At 50.4% G+C, this 22,557-nt stretch overlaps 1 protein-coding gene across 1 annotated transcript in view; it reads right to left on the bottom strand.

The window, feature by feature from the left end:
• Positions 1-22,557, bottom strand: part of LOC147703652 (uncharacterized) — a 1,900,603-nt gene that overhangs the window by 1,416,619 nt on the left and 461,427 nt on the right. The window contains exon 4 of the mRNA XM_086929537.1: positions 11,546-11,572. Coding sequence (XP_086785663.1) covers positions 11,546-11,572 — 27 coding nt within the window. The remainder of the gene's footprint in view (positions 1-11,545; positions 11,573-22,557) is intronic.

The raw sequence follows: 22,557 nt of genomic DNA on the forward strand, positions 1-22,557 counted from the left end.
TATTCCAGCTCAAACCAGTTCTAGGAGCCATTTGCTCCTGCTCTGGCGTAAAACTGGTCAAATGACATGGGTATAGCCACCCCTCTGTCCTGCCCCTCCCCTAGGAGGGTCCACAGAATCTTTCCAACCCCTTCCTATGGGTATAAAGTGGGTTAGCTGGCTACAGGACTTCAGATTTTACCTGGACAAGATTCTGCTAAGAAGAAACCAAGTACTTTGACTGCCTACACGACGCTGGGCGACTGAAGAATCTCCCTTGGAGTAAAGGAGGCACCTAAACGCATCTGACCGGTTTGCTTCTCCCGAGCTCCTGAGGACTCCAAAGCTTTCAGCAACACAGGAGGTGGGTTTCCAAAGGTCCCCGAGGTCGATCTGCTTTCTCAGCAATTCTGGGACCAGTTTCCCTTGTGGGGACTGTGCAACCCGAACCTCGATTCCTGAGCCTGTGCTTTGGACTCAGTGTAGTCCTGACCCCGAGCAGTATTTGCACTGAAGATCACCGTACAGCTTGAAATCTGTCTTCCACGAGGGTCCTGTGGGCTGGTGCTTTGCAGACTTGCTTGAGGTCTTCTTGTGATCCCTGGTCTGTTGGCCTGTGGCTCCTTGTGAGGGTCACCTTGCTAATTCTTGGGCTTACCTGGTAGCTTCAGATGTGCCCTGACTTTCCATTGCTTGGAGTGTCCCCTGGACTTGCTGGACCTCACCGTAATCAGTTTTCTCTGACAGCGTGGGTTGCATTTGCCAAGGTTTTTTGGTGCTCCAGCCGTACATCGGCTCCTCACATCTCAACATTCTCCGTGGGACAACTCACGTCCAGACTCTGGTCATTCTCAACGTCTCCTGGTCCCCGTGGCTGCAGAGTCAAGCAACCCTTCTTCATTCCTGAAGCACTTGACATTCGTGGGCATTCGACCACCAAGCCCCTGGTCACCTGAAGTGACCCGGACTCTGTACCCTCTGCTTTCAGGTTCATCTCACCTCGAATACAGGCTTGGATTCCACCCGACATTCTTAGCCCTCCTGGCAGCAGGACTTCTTTGCAGCTCTCCAATGAAAACGACGAAGGTTTCCGACACCACTTGACCCCTATGCACCCATCTCCTCTGGGATAAGTAACACGGGTACTTCGGTACTCATGGATGGGTTGGCCTTAGAACCTCCTAAGTTCTAAAGGGTTTGCTCGAAGTCCTCTTAGAAGTGTCCTTAACTTGTAAATTTCCAATAGCGACTTTCCCATAGAGCTGTACAGAGCATCTGTGTTTCCTCACTGCACCCGTCCTCCGTGGGCTCCCTGTGTCACTCCATAGGGTGGTTCCTTGGGGTCCCAGCGATTTTACGTGCTCTAGGCACTGTGTCTATTGAAATCGTTGTTGTTATACCATTTTTTTAGTAAACAGTTCAAGTCTCCCTCTGGAGCCTGCTGTGTATTTCACTATTTATGAATGTTCTATTGATTTAGTATGGTGTGGTTTATGTCCTAGTCACGTGTAGAGACTAGTAGAGAGTGTTATATTAATAAATACATATTTTTATATAAACACTGTGTGGTTCTCCTTTATTTTATTCATGTAGGAGGTGATATTCTGGTAAAACAAGCTGATTTACATTCCTTAAAGATTAAGCCTGAAGGCTGCTCTCCATACTAACCACTAGGATAGCTTTCAATAAGGTTGTCTTTGACCTCATACATCATAAGAGTCGTGTAGGTTGGTACAAGGTACCCACTTTAACTAATGGACAGCATATACCAACCCACCTTCTCACAGGATGGCAAACGACTTCAGGCCTCCATTACTAGATCGGAATGCACAGCATCCATGTCCTGCACAACTTGGGAAGCCTGCGCAGGAAAGTGTCTTGATTAGGGTTGACGCGGCTGGAAACACCTCCTGTTGCCACGAAGGAGAGAAAGGAAGACTGGCCAAGAGTTCTTGAGATCCAGTGAGACGATTCTCAGATTTTCAGAGAAAATAGGGAATAATCCCATACGTGAAATGGGGTATGCTAAGGAGGTGCACTATGCGGTACAGCAGATATTTCGCCATTACAAATTCTCTAGAATAAATTCCTGAGACGGGTTTTATCAGTGCCCAATTCGACATCGACTTATATTGTTCATAAGGAGCTAGATACACCGTATATAAGCAACCTGAGTGTAGCGGCTCTTGCATTGTGGCACCGAATCTTCACTAAAGAAGAAGCTCATTTCACTAAAGAAATAATTCTAGACTGCCTCACATTAGACCACCATAGGAACACACCTTGGCTGCATTACAATTGTAGCCTTATGGCTGAGTGCAATATGGTAACCCACTTTAAAGACCATGTGAGTATACAGATTTATGGTAGCTCAAGAGGAGATGCCTGAAATGCAGAGAAACTAAGAAGTTAACCGAACTTAGTACAAAACCAGGTATTAAATCATACTGTGAAGGACCACTTCTCTTTGGTATACAACCATATCTCATTTTTACAAGAAATGTACAGCACAGATTTTATCTGACGTGATTAAGGTTGGGTACACTCCACTTTCAAGTAGCATTCCCAGAGATGGGAAAGTGGAGTCAGAGCACTTTGCACTTTATACTCTTCTGTAACGTTTACAGGGACATCAGAAAATCGATTTTAAGACCCCTTTTTATATCAAATAAATCGTATTTTCATAAGTTTGCCTTTTATTATGTTTGTAACTTGGAAAATTCATTGATATACAATGCAGTGATCCTTTTTACCCTGATGGCAATTAAACGGAGAAAGGATCTTACTTATCTAGAATCGCTAAATTATGAATTTGACTAGTGGGAACTTTCCACATAATTCCGTTTGTTACATATTTTCGATTCAATGTTTTTATAAATAGTGTCCAGTCATTTCTTGATTTTTTAGGTCTGTATGTATTTTATTGAGTTCAGTGTAGCTCTGTATAATCTATTCTATATATTTTTTTGGCAATTTTTAAAGATACTGTTGCGTACACTCATGATGAAATATGCTCTTGTGTAAATCTGTCACATGATTGTAGTCTCCCAATATGATTATGATGGTTGCTTTTTATTTTTTACATATCTAGTATGCTTTCATGGTTATATATTTATATACCAAATAAAGCGTGTTTGATTTGATTTGACTGGCCAAGAGGAGTAGAGGCCCAAAAATCTGGCCGAAGCTTGAGAGTCCTAGAACCTGACCAGGGCAGTCTGCCTTTTCCTCAAAAAGACTTGTTCCATCAAAGGGAATGTCCATCAGATTTGCTTGGACATCGCGCGAGAAGCCAGTTGTCCTAAGCTAGGCATGGCACCTTAAGGCCACTGTCAATGAAATCGATCTGCCCAGTGAATCTGCCGTTTCTAGGCCACACTGAATGGTGAAGTTTGTTGCATATCTCCCATCCTTGACTGCCTGGAAGAGCACAGCCAGGGACTACTCCGGGACTTGCGGCAACAGACCTGAACAACTTCAGACCAATATCTAACCTCCCTCTACTAGCCAAAACATTGGAACGATGTGTACTCCTGCAACTGGCTCATCATCTGGACAACATCAATCTCCTAGACCCCCTCCAGTCTGGCTTCAGACAAGGATGCAGCACAGAAACAGCGATGCTGAACATCATAGACGATATCCACGGATCTCTGGATTCAGACAAATGCTGCCTCCTCATTCTCCTTGACCTTTCTGCAGCATTCGATACGGTGGATCACAAACTACTCACCAAGGCTCTTCAAGAAAGAGCAGGCCTCGGCGAAGTAGTTCTCAAATGGTTCTCTTCATTCATACACAACCGAACACAAATAATAAAAATCAAGAATATCACCTCCGAAATCCAACAGGTCAATAAGGGCGTCCCCCAAGGTTCGGTGCTCTCGCCCCAGCTCTTTAACATCTATATGGAACCACTCTCCAAGCTACTCAGAAAAGCCAACATTCGCTTTCACCTCTACGCGGACGATACACAAATCTATCTGGAAACTTCCTCTCTCACTGACATACATAGACTAAATGCTGTCCTGAAAGATGTTCAACAATAGCTGACAAACAATCACTTGAAACTGAATCCAGACAAAACTGAGACACTACTCATCTCGAACAAGGAAGACAACCCGCAAATCTCCGAATGGCTAAAAGCTATCGATGCGCTTAAAGGAAATCTTACTCTAGCCGACTCTGTTAAATCTCTTGGCATCATCATAGACTCCAAACTAAACATGGTAAAACACATCAAGAATGCAGCCAAAGGTGCTTTCTTTAACCTCAGACTGTTGAACAAGATCAAACCCTACATTCCTAACAAGGATCTCAAACTGGCCACTCAATCTCTGGTATTGTCAAGGCTAGACTATGGGAACGGAATCCTAACAGGCATCCCGAAATCGAACTTGGCACCGATCAAAACAACACTACATGCTGCAGCAAGAATGATTACGGCATCAAAAATCGGATCACATCTCCCCAGCACTCAAGGAACTCAAATGGCTCCCAGTAGAAATGCGTAGTAACTTCAGAACGGCCTGCCTAACACACAAAGCCCTCCATACCGGCAAACCCGAATACCTGGCAAATAAACTCAAAAAAGCAGGCCAAGCCAGGAATCTGAGAAGCTCTAACTCCTTCCTGCTCATCCTACCCAAAACCAGAAAGAAAAGAACAGCGGACTGCTCCTTCACTGGAAACGCCCCCAAAATCTGGAACTCCATCCCCCGCACATCAGAACTATTCCTTCTTTGGTGGAATTCAAAAGGCAACTCAAATCCTTGTTCCTGATCCGCTCCCTTGGCTGTGGATAACCGGGGTCAGCAAGCAACCCCTGAACTATGTGACTACAGTGAATCCCATAATCCAAAGAAGCTCAGCAACTCACCCATGTTCCGCTTACAATGTCACTCTTTGAATGCTTATACCTTACATATGTTATGTTCATGTTCATGTTTATGTAATGCATATGTTTATACAGATTTTTGTCATTCTATTACTGTAAAGCGCTCTGCTAAATCCGGGTCTTGACAGCGCTATAGAAAACTTCCTAAATAAATAAATAAATAAGTACTTGCGCAACCGTTTCCCAACGGGAGTGGGAAAAATAGCCCAAAAAGCATGCAGTATTCACCGACCGGAATGGCAGGCTGGAGGAAGAAAACAATTTCTTCCCAAATGCATCCAACCTCTTGGATTCCCTGTCCGGAGGGGCAGAAGGAAACGCACCCTGGGAAATAGAGGACTGCACCACCAAACGTTCAGGGGTGGGGTGTTGGCTGAGGAACTTCGGATCACCCGGCGCTGGGTGATGGTGGCGTGCAACCTTCCTATTCACAGGAGCCCTGTGCTACGCTTGGACCATGTGCCTAGAAAGACCCCTGTAAGTGCCTCATTAAAGGGCAACAGGGGTTCAGAAGTGGAAGCCCCAAGTTGAAGCACCTCAGTTAGATTAGTCCTGACCTGCACTGAGGGTAGTTCTAGTCCAAGATCGGATCCACTGAGCCCCACCGGCACTGTGGCCGAAGCAGACGGCGTTGAATCCGATGGGGTCTCTTCCGACCTTGCAGGGCCCGAGGGCTCACCAGCAGGGTCGGACCTATTGAATATGCGGTGCATGGCCTTCGAAAACTCTTTTACTTGAGCAGGGGTTGCTCTGGCTCCTAGAAAGGGAGGGGGGCCCAAAGTCGACCCAGGCTCCGGCTCCAAGGAACCGTGCCTAGAGCTTTGGTGCTCCCTACCTCTCTCGTCGATGGTCGACAGCTGAGGTGAAGATGAGCTCAGCCTGGACTTCTTCTTCTTATGCCTCTTCCCCGAGTGTCCCAAGCACCTCGAGTGGAACAAAGAGTACTTAAGGCTCTGGTATCAGTCCTGCGACCTCCTCTTCTTGGACTGGGACCTCCTTGGAGTCTCACTCGATGGTGTCGACTGCCGGGCCGCCAGGAGCATCATCGACCGCTCCCTCGAGGCCTTCAAAGCCATGGCTCGATAGTCCGTGCACGACTTTTAGTCATGGTTGCGCTCGAGATACCTGAGACAGATGAGGTGGGAGTCAGTGGCCGACATCATGCCGTGACAGGCACCGTACAGCTTGAAATCTGTCTTCCTTGAAGACATCATTCGCGAACGAAGATGGAAAAAATTCATAACCAACACTACAGACGCCAAAGACATCTTGAGGAGCCAAATGGAGCCACCCGATACCGCGTACAAGCGATATTGCTCGGCAAATGTTTCCGGATCCAGCCTGAGGCCTTGGAAATTCAAAGGTAAGGAATCTTAAGGCAGATAGATACAGTCTCTACCAGATAATGCAGTACCAAAGGTAAGTAATTTGTTCAGCACAGCTTCTACCCCTGTCTCAGAAGCATCTGTCTGGACAATGAAGATTTTGGAGTAATGAGGATTTTGTAGGGCACATGGCCTGCATCAGGGAAATTCAAAGGTAAGGAATCTGCAGCTAGAAGTCTCTATCAGATATATACTAAGCCAGCCTCGAACAGTAAGTAATGGCACAAGGTAGAAGAAGATGAGGTAATAGTCGGATTACTTACCAGTAATCTTCATTACTCTAATTCTTCGTACTTCAGAACTTACAACACCCTCCCTCCCGCTGAGCTACCTTCACCAGCTATTAATTCGGAGATTCGGAAAGAAACTGGAAGTTTGGGGGAGGCTATGGGTAATATGGGTAGCTCCTACATTTTTTCATAAAGAAGGAAATCAGCTTTGGAAGGGTGAGGGACAGTTGGTGTATGGGAGCATACACTTATATAGTAAGTACTCAGACGAGTGCAAATGATCTTTGTAATGAATATAAATGTCTTAATAAGCAGTTGTATGTCACACTGTTTGCAAGTGAGATAAGACGAATGCACAAGTTACTACTTGTGTAACGATATATCTGTAAGAGACATTAGTTAGTGATAGATTCCTTACCTTAGAATATCCCGAGGCGAGACATGATCGGACAGGTTGCCCTGATGCTGGGTCCACTGAAACTTCAGGTCCCATTGCAGAGCCCCTATCCCCCACCAGAAGGATGCAGGAGGCAATCAGCCCCAGAACCCGCAGCGTCAACCTGACTGAGACTCAGGATAAAGGCTGAAAGATGGGAATCAGAGCCTGTATATCCCGAACCCGCTGTTCGGGAGGGTAAACCTGAAACTGCGCCGAGTCGAGAACCACTCCGATGAAGTGGAGCTTCTGAGAGGGACACAGGTGTGACTTCGGCACATTGATGGAGAACCCCAGCAAATGCAGGAGGCCGGCCGTAGTCTGGAGGTGGCTGACGACTGTCTGGGGCGAGCCCGCCTTCAACAACCAGTCGTCTAGGTAGGGAAAGACTGACACTCCTAACCTGCGCAGATGAGCTGCGACCACCGCCATCACCTTCGTGAACACCCGTGGGGTGCTGGGAAGGCCGAAAGGGAGCACGGTAAACTGAAAGTGCTCTTGGCCTACCCTGAACCGCAGGTAACGCCGGTGGGCCGGCAGGACGGGGATGTGGAAATAAGCGTCCTGCAAGTCTAACGCTACCAGCCAGTCTTCCGGGTCTAGGGCAGCTAGGACCTGAGCCAAAGTCAGCATCTTGAACTTCTCCTTCAGGAGGAAGCCGTTGACGTTCTGCAGGTCCAAGATAGGGCGTAGGCCCCCTTTGCCCTTCTTGGGTACCAGAAAGTAGTGGGAGTAACATCCACACCCTACTTCTGGCCCAGGAACGCGCTCGATGGCCCCCTTGGCCAAGAGCTGTGACTTCCTCTTGCAGAAGTTGCAAGTGATCCCCGACACGCGGTGACATTGCGGTGGCATAGAGGGAGGGGTCGCCTCGAAGGGGAGGGAGTAGCCCCTTCAAACGATCTGCAGCACCCACTTGTCCGACGTGATAGTGCGCCAGTGGGAGAGGTGATGGCGAACCTTGCCTCCCACAGGCATCACATGGGCCTGAAAACTCGGACTAGGAAGGTTTTGACGCGGGTGCTGTGGAGGGAGGTGTGGACTGGCCTCACCGTTGTCCCCGACCGCCGCCATGGCGGTTTCCACGGCCGCCACAGCGCTGTTGGACATTTTGCGGCGCGTGGCTGGCAGCACGTATGGGGGCGCCCCTTCCGTGGCCACGAAAGGAGCGAAAGGCACCCGTTTGCTGGCGTGGGGCCGTGAGGCCCAAGGACTTGGCCGTAGCCCTGGAGTCCTTAAAACATTCCAGCGCATGGTCTGTCTTGTCGCCGAAGAGGCGACGGCCATCGAACGGCATGTCCAGAAGTGTGGCCTGGACATCGGCCGAGAAGTTGGCGGACCTCAACCAGGCGTGGCGTCGAACCGGCACTGTCGTTGCCATTGCCCTGCCGAGTGAGTCCGTTGTATCCAGCCCACACCGGATGGAGTAACGCGCATTTCAGCCCTCCGCAAGGGTTTGGGCGAGTTTAGCCCGGACCTCCTCCGGGCATTGTGGCAGCACCTCCGCAACCGTGTCCCACAGAGGGTGGGTGTAGCGGCCCAAGAGACAGGCGGTATTTACAGACCACAGCCCTAAGCTTACAGACAAGAACACCTTCTTCCCGAACTGTTCGTATCTCTTGGATTTATGGTCGGGCAGGGCCGACGAGAATGCGGTCTGAGAATTGGAGGCCTGGATGACCAGGTTCTCGGGGGTGGGATGGGTGGACAAAAAGCATGGGTCGCCCTGGGCCGGGCGGTAGCGTCTGGCCACGTTCCTATCCACAGGCGGGCCTGTGGCGGGCTTGGACCAAGTGCCCACAAGAACGTCACATAAGGCCTCATTGAACGGCAGCAGAGGCTCGCTGGAGCTTGACTGCGGTTTGAGGACGTCAGTGAGGAGGTTAGTCCTCACGGCCGCGACGGGGAGCTCAAGGTGTAAGGCCTTGGCTGCCTTTGTCAACACTACACTATATGTAGACCCCTCCTCCGAAGCCACAGTCGGAGGGGAGGCAAATCCAGTGTCTGGCGATGTGTCAAGACCACTGGCCTCCCCAAGCTCATATGTCCAGGCCTGTTGAGACTGGCACTCCAGTGCCAGAGGGTCCTCATACCCCTCCCAATCTTCCTCATCACCCGTTACCTGTAAAACAGAATTAGTAGACGGGGCCTCCTTGTGGAAATAAAAATCTCCAAAGGCCGTCGGAAGCGGCGCCCAGCGGCGCCGTTCCGGCGCCAGAGTCAGGCCGTAGGGAACATTGGGGGCGGCGTCCACAGCGGGCGCCGGGGGCCACACCCATGGGGCCGGCGCCGGTGAGGTTGTGAGGTCGACCGGCGACGACCCGGATCCGGAAGCGGATCCAGTGAGGTCCTGCGGCACCGGGACCGAAGTCGCCGGCGGCGCCGGGGCTGAAGCACCCGGCGGCGTCGGCCCGAAGCACCCAACCCGCTAGGGCCTCCAGTCGGGAACGTTTGGGCCCAAAGACGCCACGGAACCCGACTGAGGAGGAAGGGACCTCATGGCCATGAGGTACCGCTCGATCTCCTCCGGCGTTGCGCCGTGCCCAGGGACCCGAAGCATTGGGGCAGGCGGCGACGCTTGTGACTCCTGCGGAGCCGCGTGGGCAGTGTCGCCCGAGCCCCCGGCCGCATTGTGCGAGCGTCGGGGTGGGTCGGAGGAACGATGTCCACTCCCGGAGCTGCGATGACTCCGACCTCGCGACCTGTCCCTCGACCTCCCGTGGGACCTGGACCGGGACCTGGAGTGGGGCGCGGCCGACTGCCGGAGCTCGAGCCGCTTGCGGGACCGCTCCCGCCTAGCCTTCAACGTCAGGGCCCGGCAGTCGGAGCTGGTGCGGTCGTCGTGATCGAGGCCTAGGCACTTCAGGCACCGGCGATGGGGGTACGTGACCGACATCAGTCGGTCGCACTTCGAGCAGGGTTTGAACCCGGGCATCCCTACCGGCACCGATAGAGTCGAAGACTCGAAGAAAAAGAATGATCAAAAAGATCAAAAGTTTAGTCAAAAAATGACTAGGGGAAGAGCTTCTCCGGATCTGCGCTAGCTGGCGTGGAAAAAAGAAGAACTGACGTCAGCGCGCATGGGCTGCGTCTAAGTACTCCGACGACGGACGCGGAGCCGCAGACGACGCCTACCGACACGCAGGGGTATTGCTACGCAAAAATTTCCGGATCCAGTCTGACGCCTTCTAAGGTAAGGAATCTATCACTAACGTGTCTCTTTCAGATACAGTCCTGTAATAGGATGTGTTTGAGCGCGTTGTGCATATTGCACTCCTGACTGCATAATAATATGTGACTGGCAAAAGTTACAATGACACAGGTAAAAGATCTTCGGTAGGATTCACCAGCTACTACCGACAATTTTCAAGAAGTCCTTTCCATTTTCAGAGGAACAAACTGGGTGTTGCAGGTTCGGTGGCTGGTAATAGGCAATGTCCAGACCTCTGCCTGACTGTAACTTGCATACTGCTTTTATGCTTGCCCTTAGTTTATTCTTTGAAAATACAGATTTTGAATGATGACTTTTTAGAATAATACATTGATTTTATGGTATGATTTACACTCTTTAGACACTCATTAAGAGTGGTGGTATCCCATCTGGAGCAGTAACTCCAGGTGGACTTCCGCCACTTGCCATTAAGAGTGGCCTGATGTTTCTAGGTCCATAATTACCAGGTCACCAAACTATGCTCCTGGCAATTCCAGACCCAGTGACCCAGACTCCTGCAGCACTACAATGGAGGGCCTGGGATCAGAGGCTGTGGCTCAAGGCAAATATTGCTTCCAACCGACTTCCCTGGACTCTCCACCTACTTCTACCCTCCTGCCAATGAAGAACCGCCATGGGCCAATGTTAGAGCCTGGGCATTTGTGTATATCGGGTTTCGATAAACCCAAACTCGGAATATACCCACGGTCAATCGAGCTAGAGGCACTGGTAGCTAGGATGACATTGGACTGTTCCAGAATGTTTGAGGTCATCGACAAAAGGCCACACCATATTCCATTACCACAACTACAGATGTCCAACAATGGGCCAGGGTGCCCAGAGAAGATAACAGGGTGGGACCAGCCTACAGAGCTGCCCGAGATGTAAGTGGAAACGATTGGTATCAAGCAAATAAACACTTTACTTTACTTTATACCCAAGTGGTAAAGGAATGATTGAGATAATCCATTATGTTCTTAAGGGCTCAATTCAATTGGCTAAGTCTTCTGTACGTACTGTTTTCAAATTAAATGTATGAAAGGCATCCTCTCTGTCTTTTGTTCCCCTGAATGTTATATATCTTTGATTCCATTGTGGAAGTATGTAAGTCACTCTGCAGACTTTTATGATGGAGTACAACTGCTTTTCAGTTTGGGTTGAAATAAAACAATGCAAGTGTTTTATTTCACTTGGAGTACAGTGTTTACTACAAGACTTACTGTACAGCACTGAATTCTTAGATTGCATCACAAGTAGCACACAAAGGCACATATGTCCATTCCTGGGTTCTCTGTAGTAACTTCCAGGACTGCTGAACATTGTGAAAATAACAAATATACACGTATGTACTGTCATACATATGACAATGCATATAAACCCATGACTGCAATAAAAAAGATCTCTTACCAGGTTCACTAGCAAATCCACGTGTTCCTGGAAAAGAGAAATTATGAAGAACTAAGTTGAACAACCAAATACAGGAGGGAAGTGATCAAATGAAAAAAAATATGTTAAGCCATCTGAGTGCAACTATTCAATATTTTTAAATACTCAGTGAATCCACAGAGAGACAGATATGGCGAACATAATACATCATCTTAAAATTACAAATTAGACAAACCATTAAAAAACATGCTGTTAAATATCCACTATTCAGCTCCCCTCAAATTATTATTTGATAAACAAAAATCATAAAAAATGTCGATGTACCGATAGATAATTGATAACGTAATTAACATAATTAATTGCATATGATTAACATCCTCTACTCAACCTCACCTCAAGTTGCTATTCGACAAGAAAATCATTAAAGAACAAGTTGCTTACCTTCCGTAACAATGTATCTGTAAGAGGCCTATATTAGTTATAGATTCCTTACCCCAAGGCATCAGACTGGATCTGGAGAATTTTTCTTCAGCAATACCCCTGTGCGTCAGTAGATGTGTCGATCCACTCTGCGTCCGCCGTCGGCGTCATAGTCGCCGGGCTGACGTCGCGGTGTCTACTTATACACCCCCCCAGCGCTCTGACATCAGTTCTGACACGACTTTCCTTGGCAGAAGCACAGAGCCATTAAAGAAACTGTCCACTGGAGCATCAAACTAGACCCTATTAGGGTGTCCAGAACCCTAGAAGTCAGCTCATAAAGCATATAGGATGGGTGAGACGGTAAGGAACCTATAACTAATATATGTCACTTACAGATACCTGGTTACTGAAGGTAAGTAAATTGTTCATCTGAAAGAGACTTAGTTATTGTTTTCTTACCTTAGATTAGATGCCCCAGCAGTACTATCCCCGGAAGAGGGTCTGCGAACCAGGTTCACACCAGAAAATCCTAGAGGACAGAACAGGCAAAGTAGCCGTCCATCCGGACTTGACTATCCAGGCAGTAATGTCTAGTAAACATGTGCATAGACGCCCACATGGCTACATGGCAGTTATCGATGAGGGGAACTCACCACGACACAGAGGTGAATGCTGTCAAAGCTCTAGTGGAATGAGTGCGCAGCCCCACTGGATGTTCCTTTTTAGCCAAAGCTCGACTAATCTTGATACAAAAGACCACCTATCGAGAGATGGAACACTTCTGACCAGCCCAACCTTTTTTGGCACCCACGTAGCCAAAGAAGAGTTCATCATCCACCAGGATATCTTTTGTGCGGTCAAGGAAGAAGGACAGCACACGTTTTGGGTCCAGATGGTGGAGTCTCTCCTCCTCCTTGGAAGGGAGCGGAGGCGGGAAAAAGGTGGGCAGAGTAATAGTGTGCCCGATGTGAAAGGGAGTGACTACTTTAGGCAAAAAAGAAGATCTCGTTTGGAGCACCACCTTGTCCGGATGGACTGAAAGGAAAGGAGGCTTAGAAGAAAGGGCCTGAAGTTCACTCACTCTGGGAGCAGAGGTGATGGCTACAAGAAAGGCAGTCTTCAGAGTGAGAACCCCAAGAGGACAGTTGAGGCTCAAAGGGAGCGCACATAAGATAAGTCAAGACAAGGTTTAAGAGTCACCGAGGCATAATGAAAAGAGATGAAGGAAAGAGGTTAATAATGCCTTTAAAAAAGAGACTTACAATAGGGAACTTGAGCAAAGAGGTCTGATCTGGCAGCTGAAGAAAATGAGAAAGGCTGCCAGGTAGCCTTTAAGAGTGCCCAGAGCAGAACCCTGCTGGGCCAAAGAAATAAGGAATAAAAGAACCTCAGAAAGAAGGGTAGAAAGGGGATCCACAGCCCTTGCTGTGCACCCTGCAACAAACTTATTCCATCAACAGGCATATACCGTTTTAGAAGAGGGACGCCTGACTGCCAAAATGACATTACAAACTTCAGAAGGAAGGTCAAAAGCTGTCAACTGCCACCGCTTAAGCTCCACACAAGGAGGTGGAGGCTGGACAGGGTAGGGAGGAGGACCGTCTCCTGCTGCTGAGACAGAAGATCCTCCTTAAGGGGCAGTCTGATCGGAGGATCGATGGCCATGCTCAGGAGCTCGGGGTACCAGACTCTTCGTGCCCTGTCAGGTGCCACAAGAATGACTTGAGCTTGGTCGCTCCTGATCTTCTTCAGCACTCGAGGCAGAAGTGGTACAGGCAGAAAAACGTACAGGAGGCATCAGCTCCACTGGTGACGAAAAGCGTCTCTGAGCGAGTGCCGCCTTGGAAACTCCCAAGCGCAGAATTGCTGTCATTGCCTGCTCACTTCGGTGGCAAACAGATCTAACCAAGGCTCTCACCCCTGCTGAAAGAGACCTTGCACCACCTCTCAGTGAAGATGATATTCGTGATCCACCAGGCACCGACAGCTGAGTTCGGCCACCCTGATGTTCGGAGAACCTTGCAGGTGTTGAACCACCAGGGTAATGCCCTAATGTTCAAACCATGTCCAAAAGCGAAGAGCCTCTTGACAAAGGGTACTTGACCCCATCCCGCCATGTTTGTTGCAGTACCACAGGGCGTGGTATTGTAATTCCCCTTGAGGGAGGGAATGCCTGAATGTCTTCAGTTCCAAACGAATGTCCTGGAGCTCCAACAGGTTGATATGGAGACCAGACAAACAAGTTATTTACCTTCGGTAAAGATACAACTGTAAGAAACATTAGTTAGTTATAGATTCCTTACCTTAGAATTACCCACAGGTGTCAGACTGGATCCAGAAAGTTTATTCGTCAGCAGTACCTCTGCCTTTCGGAAGGTGGCGTCGGTCGGCTCCGTGACCGTTGTCGTGGTCGCCGGGGTGACATTGCGCTAGCTACTTAGACGATGCCCTCTCGCACTGACTTCAGTTCTGTACACAACTTTCCGTGCCAGAAATGCAGAGCCGTGCAAGGCACTGACCACTGGTGCACAAAACTAGGGCCCTGAAAGGATATTCTTAACCCTAGAAATCAGTTTGCATAACGGAGAGGATGGGTGGGGCGGTAAGGAACCTATAACTAACTAATGTTTCTTACAGATATATCGATACCCAAGGTAAGTAGCTTGTTTATCTGAAAGAAACACGTTAGTTATAGATTCCTTACCTTAAAATAGATACCCCAGCAATACCAACCCCAGTGGTGGGTCTGCGAACCAAGATCACACCAGAAAGTCCTGGAGCACAGAACAGTCAGAGAAGCAGTCTCTCCGACTTGGGTGTCTAGGCAGTAGTGTTTCTTAAACATGTGCAGCGATGCCCACGGGGCAGCCTGACAGATGTCATTTAGAGGAACTCCTCTCCCAAAGGCAGTAGCGTCTACCGTCGCCCTGGTGGAATGGGCACGTAGCCCGACTGGGGGCTCCTTTTTAGTCAGAGAATAGCATGCCTTAATACACAAAACGACCCATAGAGAAATGGTGAGTTTGTGTACAGCCCGACCTTTCTTGGCGCCCACTTATTCAACAAAGAGTTGGTCATCCACCGGAACTGTTTTGTGCGATCCAAATAGAAAGAGAGCGCACGTTTTGGGTCCAGACGGTGGAGACTCTCTTCCTCCTTCGAAGGATGCGGAGGCGGAAATAAAGTGGGCAAAGTAAAGGTCTGCCCGATGTGAAAGGAAGTGACCACCTTAAGAAGGAGGGATGGATGGGTCCTAAGAACCACCTTTTCCGGATGGATAGACAAGAAAGGAGGTTTGGAAGAAAGGGCCTGGAGATCACTCACCCTTCTAGCAGAAGTGATGGCTACCAGGAAAGCTGTCTTGAGTCAAGAGCCTTAAAGTCTTAAAGGACAGTTATGAAGCGGCTCAAAGAGAGCGCACATTAAATAGGTAAGAACAAGATTCAAACCCCACTGAGGCATAACGAAAGACATTGGAGGAAAGAGAAGCGTTAAGCCTTTTAAGAAATGGTTAACCACCGGAGACTTGAAAAGAGAAGGTTTATCTGGCAACCAAAGGAAGGCAGAGATGTCTGAAAGATCGCCCTTGATAGTGCCCAGAGCAGAGCCCTGCTGGGCTAAAGAAAAAAGGAACAAGAGAACTTCAGATAGAGGGGAAGAAAGGGGATCCACAGCCTTTGCTGTGCACCATGCTATAAACTAGTTCCACCGGCAGGCGTATACCGTCTTAGAGGAGGGACGCCTGGCTACCAAGATTACGTCACAGACTTTGGGAGGCAGGTCGAAAGACGTCAACTGCCGCCGCACAATCTCCACGCAAGGACTTGGAGACTGGACAGGTTCGGGTGGAGGTCCGTCCCCTGCTGCTGCGACAGAAGATCCTCCCGAAGAGGCAGTCAGATCGGAGGATCGATGGCCATGTTGAGCAGCTCGGGATACCAAACTCTTCGTGCCCAATCCGGAGCCACAAGAATGACTTGGGCGATGTTGTGCCTGATCTTCTTCAGCACTGTTAGACCTGGCACCATTGGCGTGGGTCTCCCTTCTATTTTTGCTGTTGCCTCATGTGTTTTTGCTGGTGTTAGATGCTTTGGGCACTGTGCCACTGCTGTCCAGTGCCACAGTGCGAGTGCTCCCTACTGTAAATGATGTATTGATTAGTGGTTCCATGATTGGATGTTTGGTTTACTGTCAGACCCTAATACAGTGCACTGAGTGTGCCCAGGGCGTGTAAATCCAACTGCTGCTAGTGGGCTTGCAGCACTGGTTGTGCCACCCACAGAAGCGGCCTTGTAAAATGTGTCTAAGGTCTGCCATTGCAGAGCCTGCGTGCAGTCTGGTACTGTCATGCCGACTGGGCAAGTGCACCCACTTGCCGCTCCCTAAACCTTCCCTTTTCTTCATATTAGTCACCCCTATGGTAGGCCCAAGGGCAGGGTGCATTGTAAGTGTAAGGTAGGACAAGCCCTGATTAGTGTGGCATGTCCTAATAGTGAATTACAGCCATTTTTGTTTTTCACTATTGCAAGGCAACCTGTTCTCCATAGGCCAGAATGGGCTGCTGGATTGTTACATGTTTATAATCCTAGCAGACTCAGGGAACATGGTAGAAATTCGAGTTTAGTATGCCTGGACTCAGAATAATAAAATACATATGTTAGTAAAGTTTATTTTAATATTCTGTGTTTGCAAATACCACTTTTAGAAAGTAGGTATTTGTTTGCCTAACCATTTGAGCCCGCCTCTGCGAGGTTGTGTATTCCTTGTCTGGGTTTGTGTGTGACAGGACTGTGGAATTCCATGAGACAGGCTGGGGCTGCCCGGTGGTGAATAGGGAGATCTGCATCTAGATGGGAGGGAGGAGTTGCACCTGGGACCTGAATAGGGCTGGGCATTCCCTCTACAATGCTGCCTCCACCCCCTGTGGTGTGTCTGATGTCTCTGCCCTGCACACTGAAAGAAGAGAAGGAAGACTGTCAACAAAGTGCTCCTGGACTGTACTTGCCTTCCACAATGCTGGCTCCACCTCCTGTGGGATGTCTGATGTGCCTGCCCTGCGCGGTGAAAGGAAAGGAGAAGTCTGGTAACCAGAGTACTTCAGAACTGGCTTGAAGTGGGCAGAGGTCCCTCTCCCCTCAGATAACAAAGGGTTTAGGGGTATAAGTATTGGGACCCTGATCCCATGAAATTAGATCACTCCTGGAACTGACAAGACAAAACCTCTGCTGAGGAGAAGGAACCTGAAGAAACTGAGGAGAGACTATTCCCAAGCTGAAGTGCTGCTTGGGGGATTGGCCTGCAGTGGTTGCCTTGCTACCAAAGGGAGAAGAAAGACTTTGTGGACTTTTCTTTCAACTTGTGCAAAGATCTCCAAGGGCTTGGAAGAGAGCTTGCCCCCTGACCGAAGTCCCAGGACCAGTGGACTTCACCAGCCTTTGTGAGTTGCTACTGGATGCAAGTGGCTACAGAGGCAGGGAGCTGTGACCGACTATCACGACCGGCCCGGTGTCCTGTAGGCACCGCACCAAGCAACGTCCGCCTTGAACAACGCAAGCTCTGCGCTCACAGACTCCGTCCTGACGCCGTCAACGAGCCGTAGCCTGCACCGTGACTGGTAGGACACCGCAACGTGCAATGCCTCGCTACACTGAATCGAACTGGTCTGACCGACGCGGTCACTGCTACTGAAATCGAGTACTGTGACCGCACCGGAGTTGGGCACCGCCTCGCACGCTTTGCGACGCACCACTCGACTCGCCCCGCTGTCCGAACTGACCGACGCCAGGTCCCGAACTGCACCGTAAAGCTGGAAGCACCGCAATGAGCAACGTCCGCCTCGAACAACGCATGCTCTGAGCTCACCAATTCCATCTCAATGCTGTCAACGAGCCGTAGCCTGCACCGCGACTGGAAGGACACCGTGACCTGCAAGGCTTTCTTTTTCTAAACCGCGACGGCCCCCAGAACCGGCTCGCACATCTGTGCCAGCCGCCTCAAGGAAAAGGTACTGTGACTGAGTCTGTCGGCATTTGAGTGGGCCCGGACCGCCGCGGTCCACTGGATTTGTTAGACTCTGTGTTCTTTTCAGCAACGCTGTAGCCGGACAAGGCTACCGACTCGCACAGAACCTTGAATTAAGCCTTTTTAACCTGAACTCTTGAAACTTAATAGTACTGTGGATTCTTTTTGTCGTTTATTGGTCTTGTGATAACTCTATATAAAGTATACTTATTTTTTATATAAAACCTGTGTGGTGCCCTTTTGTAGTGTTGCTACTGGGTTACTGTATGTGGTCACAACTGCTTATCTTACATCGCCTCTGAAATAAGCCTTGACTGCTCACGCCACGCCGCCTAGAGGGTGAGTAGGGGTTATTTTGAGAGAGTAATTCCCTTGCCCTGACTAGAGGAGTGAGTCCCTGCTTGTCACAAATACCTACCTGTGCCAACCAGAGACCCCCAATTCTAACATGCACTCTGGGCAGAAGTGGTATTGGCAGAAAGTCATACAACAGACCACAATTCCATTTGCCGCGAAAAGCGTAGCCTAGTGAGCACCGCCTTGAAAATGCCAACATGCAGAATTGATGACATTACGCGTTCTCTTCTGTGGCGAATAGATCTAACCAAGGCTCTACCCACTGTCGAAAGAGACCTTACACCACCTCCGAGTGAAGACGCCATTCTTGATCCATCATGCACCTGTGGCTGAGTTTGTCTGCCCTGGCGTTCAGGGACCTTGTCAGTTGTTGAACGACCAGGGATATGCCCTGATGTTCCAACCATGTTCAGGGCCAAAGGGTCTCCTGACAGATGGTCCACGACCCCACCTCGCCCTGTTTATTGAAGTACCACATGGGGGTGGTGTTGTCTGTGAAAACCTGCAGTACTCTTCCCCGGACAGAGGGAAGGAATGCCTTCAGTGCAAGACGAATCTCCCGGAGCTACAGAAGGTTGATATGAAGCCCAGACTCTGCCGGAGACCAAAGGCCTCTGATCTCCACCTCTCCCATGTGGCCGCCTCATCCCAGAAGGGATGCAACCGTATCCACAGTGTGGTCTGGTTGTGGAACGGAGAGAGATCTGCCATTTACATAATCCTGGTTTGTGAGCCACCACTGCAGTTGTTGTGCAGGGCCCTCCGAGATCTGTACGCAATCGGACAGATTCCCCTGATACTGCGCACACTGGAACTTCAGGTTCTACTGCAGAGCCCGCATATGCTACCTGGCATGATCAACCAGCAGGATGCAGGAGGCAATGAGGCCCAGCAGCCTCTGAGTCATTCTGACCGAAACCCAGGATAGATGCCGAAAGTTCGAATAATCGCCGAATATCCCGAACTCGCTGTTCAGGAGGATAGACCGAAACCGCGTCGTGTCCAGAACCGCTCCGTTGAAGAGGAGCTTCCGACAGGGAATCAGGTGCCACTTCAGCACATTGATAAAGAACCTCAGCGAATGCAGGAGTTCAGCCGTAGTCTGGAGGTGGGAGAAGACTGCCTGGGTCGAGACACCCTTTAACAGCGAGTCGTCGAGATAGGGGAAGACTGAAACCCCTGACCTGCGCAGATGAGCTGCGACCACTGCCATCACTTTTGTGAACACCAGAGGGGCACTTTTAGGGCCAAAGGGGAGCACGGTAAATAGAAAATGCTCGCGGCCTACCGTGAACCATAGGTAACTCCGCTTGGCCGGCAGGACGAGGATGTGAAAATAAGTGTCCTGCAAGTCCAACACAACCATCCAGTCTTCCGGGTCGAGGGCAGACAAGACCTGAGCAAACGTCAACATCTTGAACTTCTCCTTCTGGAGGAAGCGATTGATGTCCCTGAGGTCAAAGATAGGAGGCAGGCCCTTGTCCTTCTTGGGAACCAGAAAGTAATGGGAGTAACAACCACGACCTACTTCTGGGACAGGAACGCGCTTGATGGCACCCTTGGCCAAGACAGCTGTAACTTCCTGCTGGAGAAGGGCCAGATGATCCTCTGACATGCGGTGGTATCTTGTAGTCTCGAAGGGGTGGGAGTAGCCCCTTCGGACTATTTGCAAAACCCACCTGTCTAAAAAACCAAAAACTTCTGCATTAAGAAGAAAGACCACACTGGTTATCACTAGATAAAATACATATTGCAACTCAGCCATGTATAAACACTTATTTTTACACAAGTCAGAGAGAAAGAATCCAAGGGAACAATCAATTACCTGTCTAGGTGGCTTGTCACACCGACCAGCTCTGAATTGCCGTAATGCTGAATCAGCATATTCACCAAATAAACCTACACCATCAAAAGGAATATCTTTCAGGCTATCCTGCACAGGCTCTGAAAGCCCCGACTGATGCAGCCGTGCATGTCTGCCCAGCACAGCTGACTGAGCCATAGCTCTTCCCATGGAATCGTTGGTGTCCATACCACATTGAATTTCACTACTTGTTCACAAACAGCACTCCCCCGATATTCTAACCGAAGTAACCGGCTTACTGTTGTAGACAGATCTTAAATGAGCAATGGTGGAAAATCCCTATGTGAAGCTGTGGATCATGAGCCACGACGAAGTGGGAAAGGAGGCAAGTCCTTTTGTTTTATATTCCCTCACACACCATAGTGGTGTCATGCATCATCATCGGGACACCCTGACGCCTAAAGGTCAGGGTGAGCTCGACCGTACTAACCAATATTCTTTTAATTTGGGGGCGTGGCCAACAGCATGGCCGGTTAGGACGTGCGCCGCTGTAGCTCCTGCTGAGCTGCTCCAGATCCGACGTTACATGCCTCCTCAGAAGCCCGAGAGAGTGCTGACGAGACCGGGAAGGACCCGCAAAGCCCTGAAGTCCGTAGCAGGCAGTCTATGTGACTCCAGCTGGGGGGAAATCAAAAGCCGGAGCTGCCACGACCTCAAGACGCCGAAATCAAAGATGGCGCCCGGACTATGAAGGCCGGGGGTAAGCCGAGACTCGAAGGACGCCAGCACGGGAGATCTGAGTTGGGACCGAAGAGTCGGACCGGGGCCCAGCCCAAAGTGCTACGGAGCCCGCACCGAGTGGCCGCACATCAGAGGCACCGGCCCTGACGACACCGGCAAGTGCGCACGACGTGGGGGACTGGCGGAACATCCGGGACAAGGCACTGGTTGGAAGCGCGAACCGCCCGAGACCACGGAGCAATGTACAACCCCGAGTGGTAGTGGAGCTCAAAGACACAGCTGGGGACTAGCGCCCCTCGGAAATGCCTGGTGCATGTAGGGGGAAGGCGGCGAGGCATACCTGCAGAGAGTCAGAGATTCATTGAGGGGCGCAAGTGTGGTACAGGCCCGTGGGACACTTCTAGGCCCCTGAAAGCTACAAGGCCCCCCCTTACGCTGGTAGACCCTGGGGGAAGCCACGAAAGTGGAGGTGGCAGAAGCGAGCACGAGGAAGGGGGACCCAAGAGGGCTGCAAGGCTCCGAGAGGAAGGAGATAAGCCCGGCATAGTGGGAGCCACAGTAAAGCAGGACCCGACCAAGGCTCAGGACGCAGCTTGAGGCCGGCCCCCAGCAAGATCTGCCGAGAGAGAGGGGAGACGGCCGACCCGGCCACTGCGAGGGAATAGGCCCACCCTGTCTCCAGGCTGTTAACAGCAGCTTTGTTCGACTCACAGGGGTGGAGACAGAGCAGCCCTGGAAGATAGTGGGGAAAGATCGGGCTGTACTGAGCGGGACGGATCAGAAGTGTCCAGGCGCGAAAGGGGCCTCCCTGCCAATGTAAGAACACTGGCAAGACGTATGATGGAACGGAGGGGCGAGATCCGAGCCCTCAGGTCTGGGCCCGGCCTGCCACTGAGTACAGGCCCCCGGGAAATCTGAGAAGGACCAGGGGAAGACACGCTACTGCCGTAGGATAAGACCGGGTGCAGGAGTGGAAGCAGAAAGGCACGCAGACAGGACACAGCAGGACCACAGAGGAAGGGACGCCGAGCGGCACCCACGAAAAGGTGGAGAAAGAATTCGAACACTCCCCACTGCCCGGAGAAGAGGGGGGGACCTCTGCGGAAGGGAACAGATCACAAGTAGGTGTGCAAGGAAGTGTCGGAAATGGGGAAAAAGGACACGCCCGCTAGAACCCCTAGACAGGGGACTATGGACAGCTACGCCACGACCCGCCCATTGGCGGAAGCTGCAACCACAGGCTCCCGCTCGGATACGGACTTACTATTGGGGGCAATTCAAGCGTCCAGGACAGACATACAAGAGTCCCGGGCAGCCCTGGAGGTCAAAATTGGGGAAGTGGGCTCAGAGGTGACACTACTGAGGCAGGACTTCCGCAATTTAACGGAGAGGGTGACCACTGCGGAGACGCAGATAGGTGAGGCGGAAGACTCGCTCATTACCCTGCGGAAAGACATGGCGGAACTCCAGGCCTCCCATCGCCAGCTATTGTGGAAGGTGGACGATGCAGAAAATAGAGCGCGAGGCAACAACCTGCGCTTTGTGGGCTTTAGAGAAGGCATCGAAGGGGCGGACATGGCAACCTACCTCTATGCCTGGCTAAAGAAAACCTTCCCGACAACACATTTCTCGAATTGCTTTGTAATTGAGCGTGCGCATAGGGCGCTGCTGGTGAAGCCTCCGGAGG

This window comes from Lissotriton vulgaris, chromosome 7 (assembly GCF_964263255.1).
Source record: "Lissotriton vulgaris chromosome 7, aLisVul1.2, whole genome shotgun sequence".
Classification (NCBI taxonomy): domain Eukaryota; kingdom Metazoa; phylum Chordata; class Amphibia; order Caudata; family Salamandridae; genus Lissotriton; species Lissotriton vulgaris.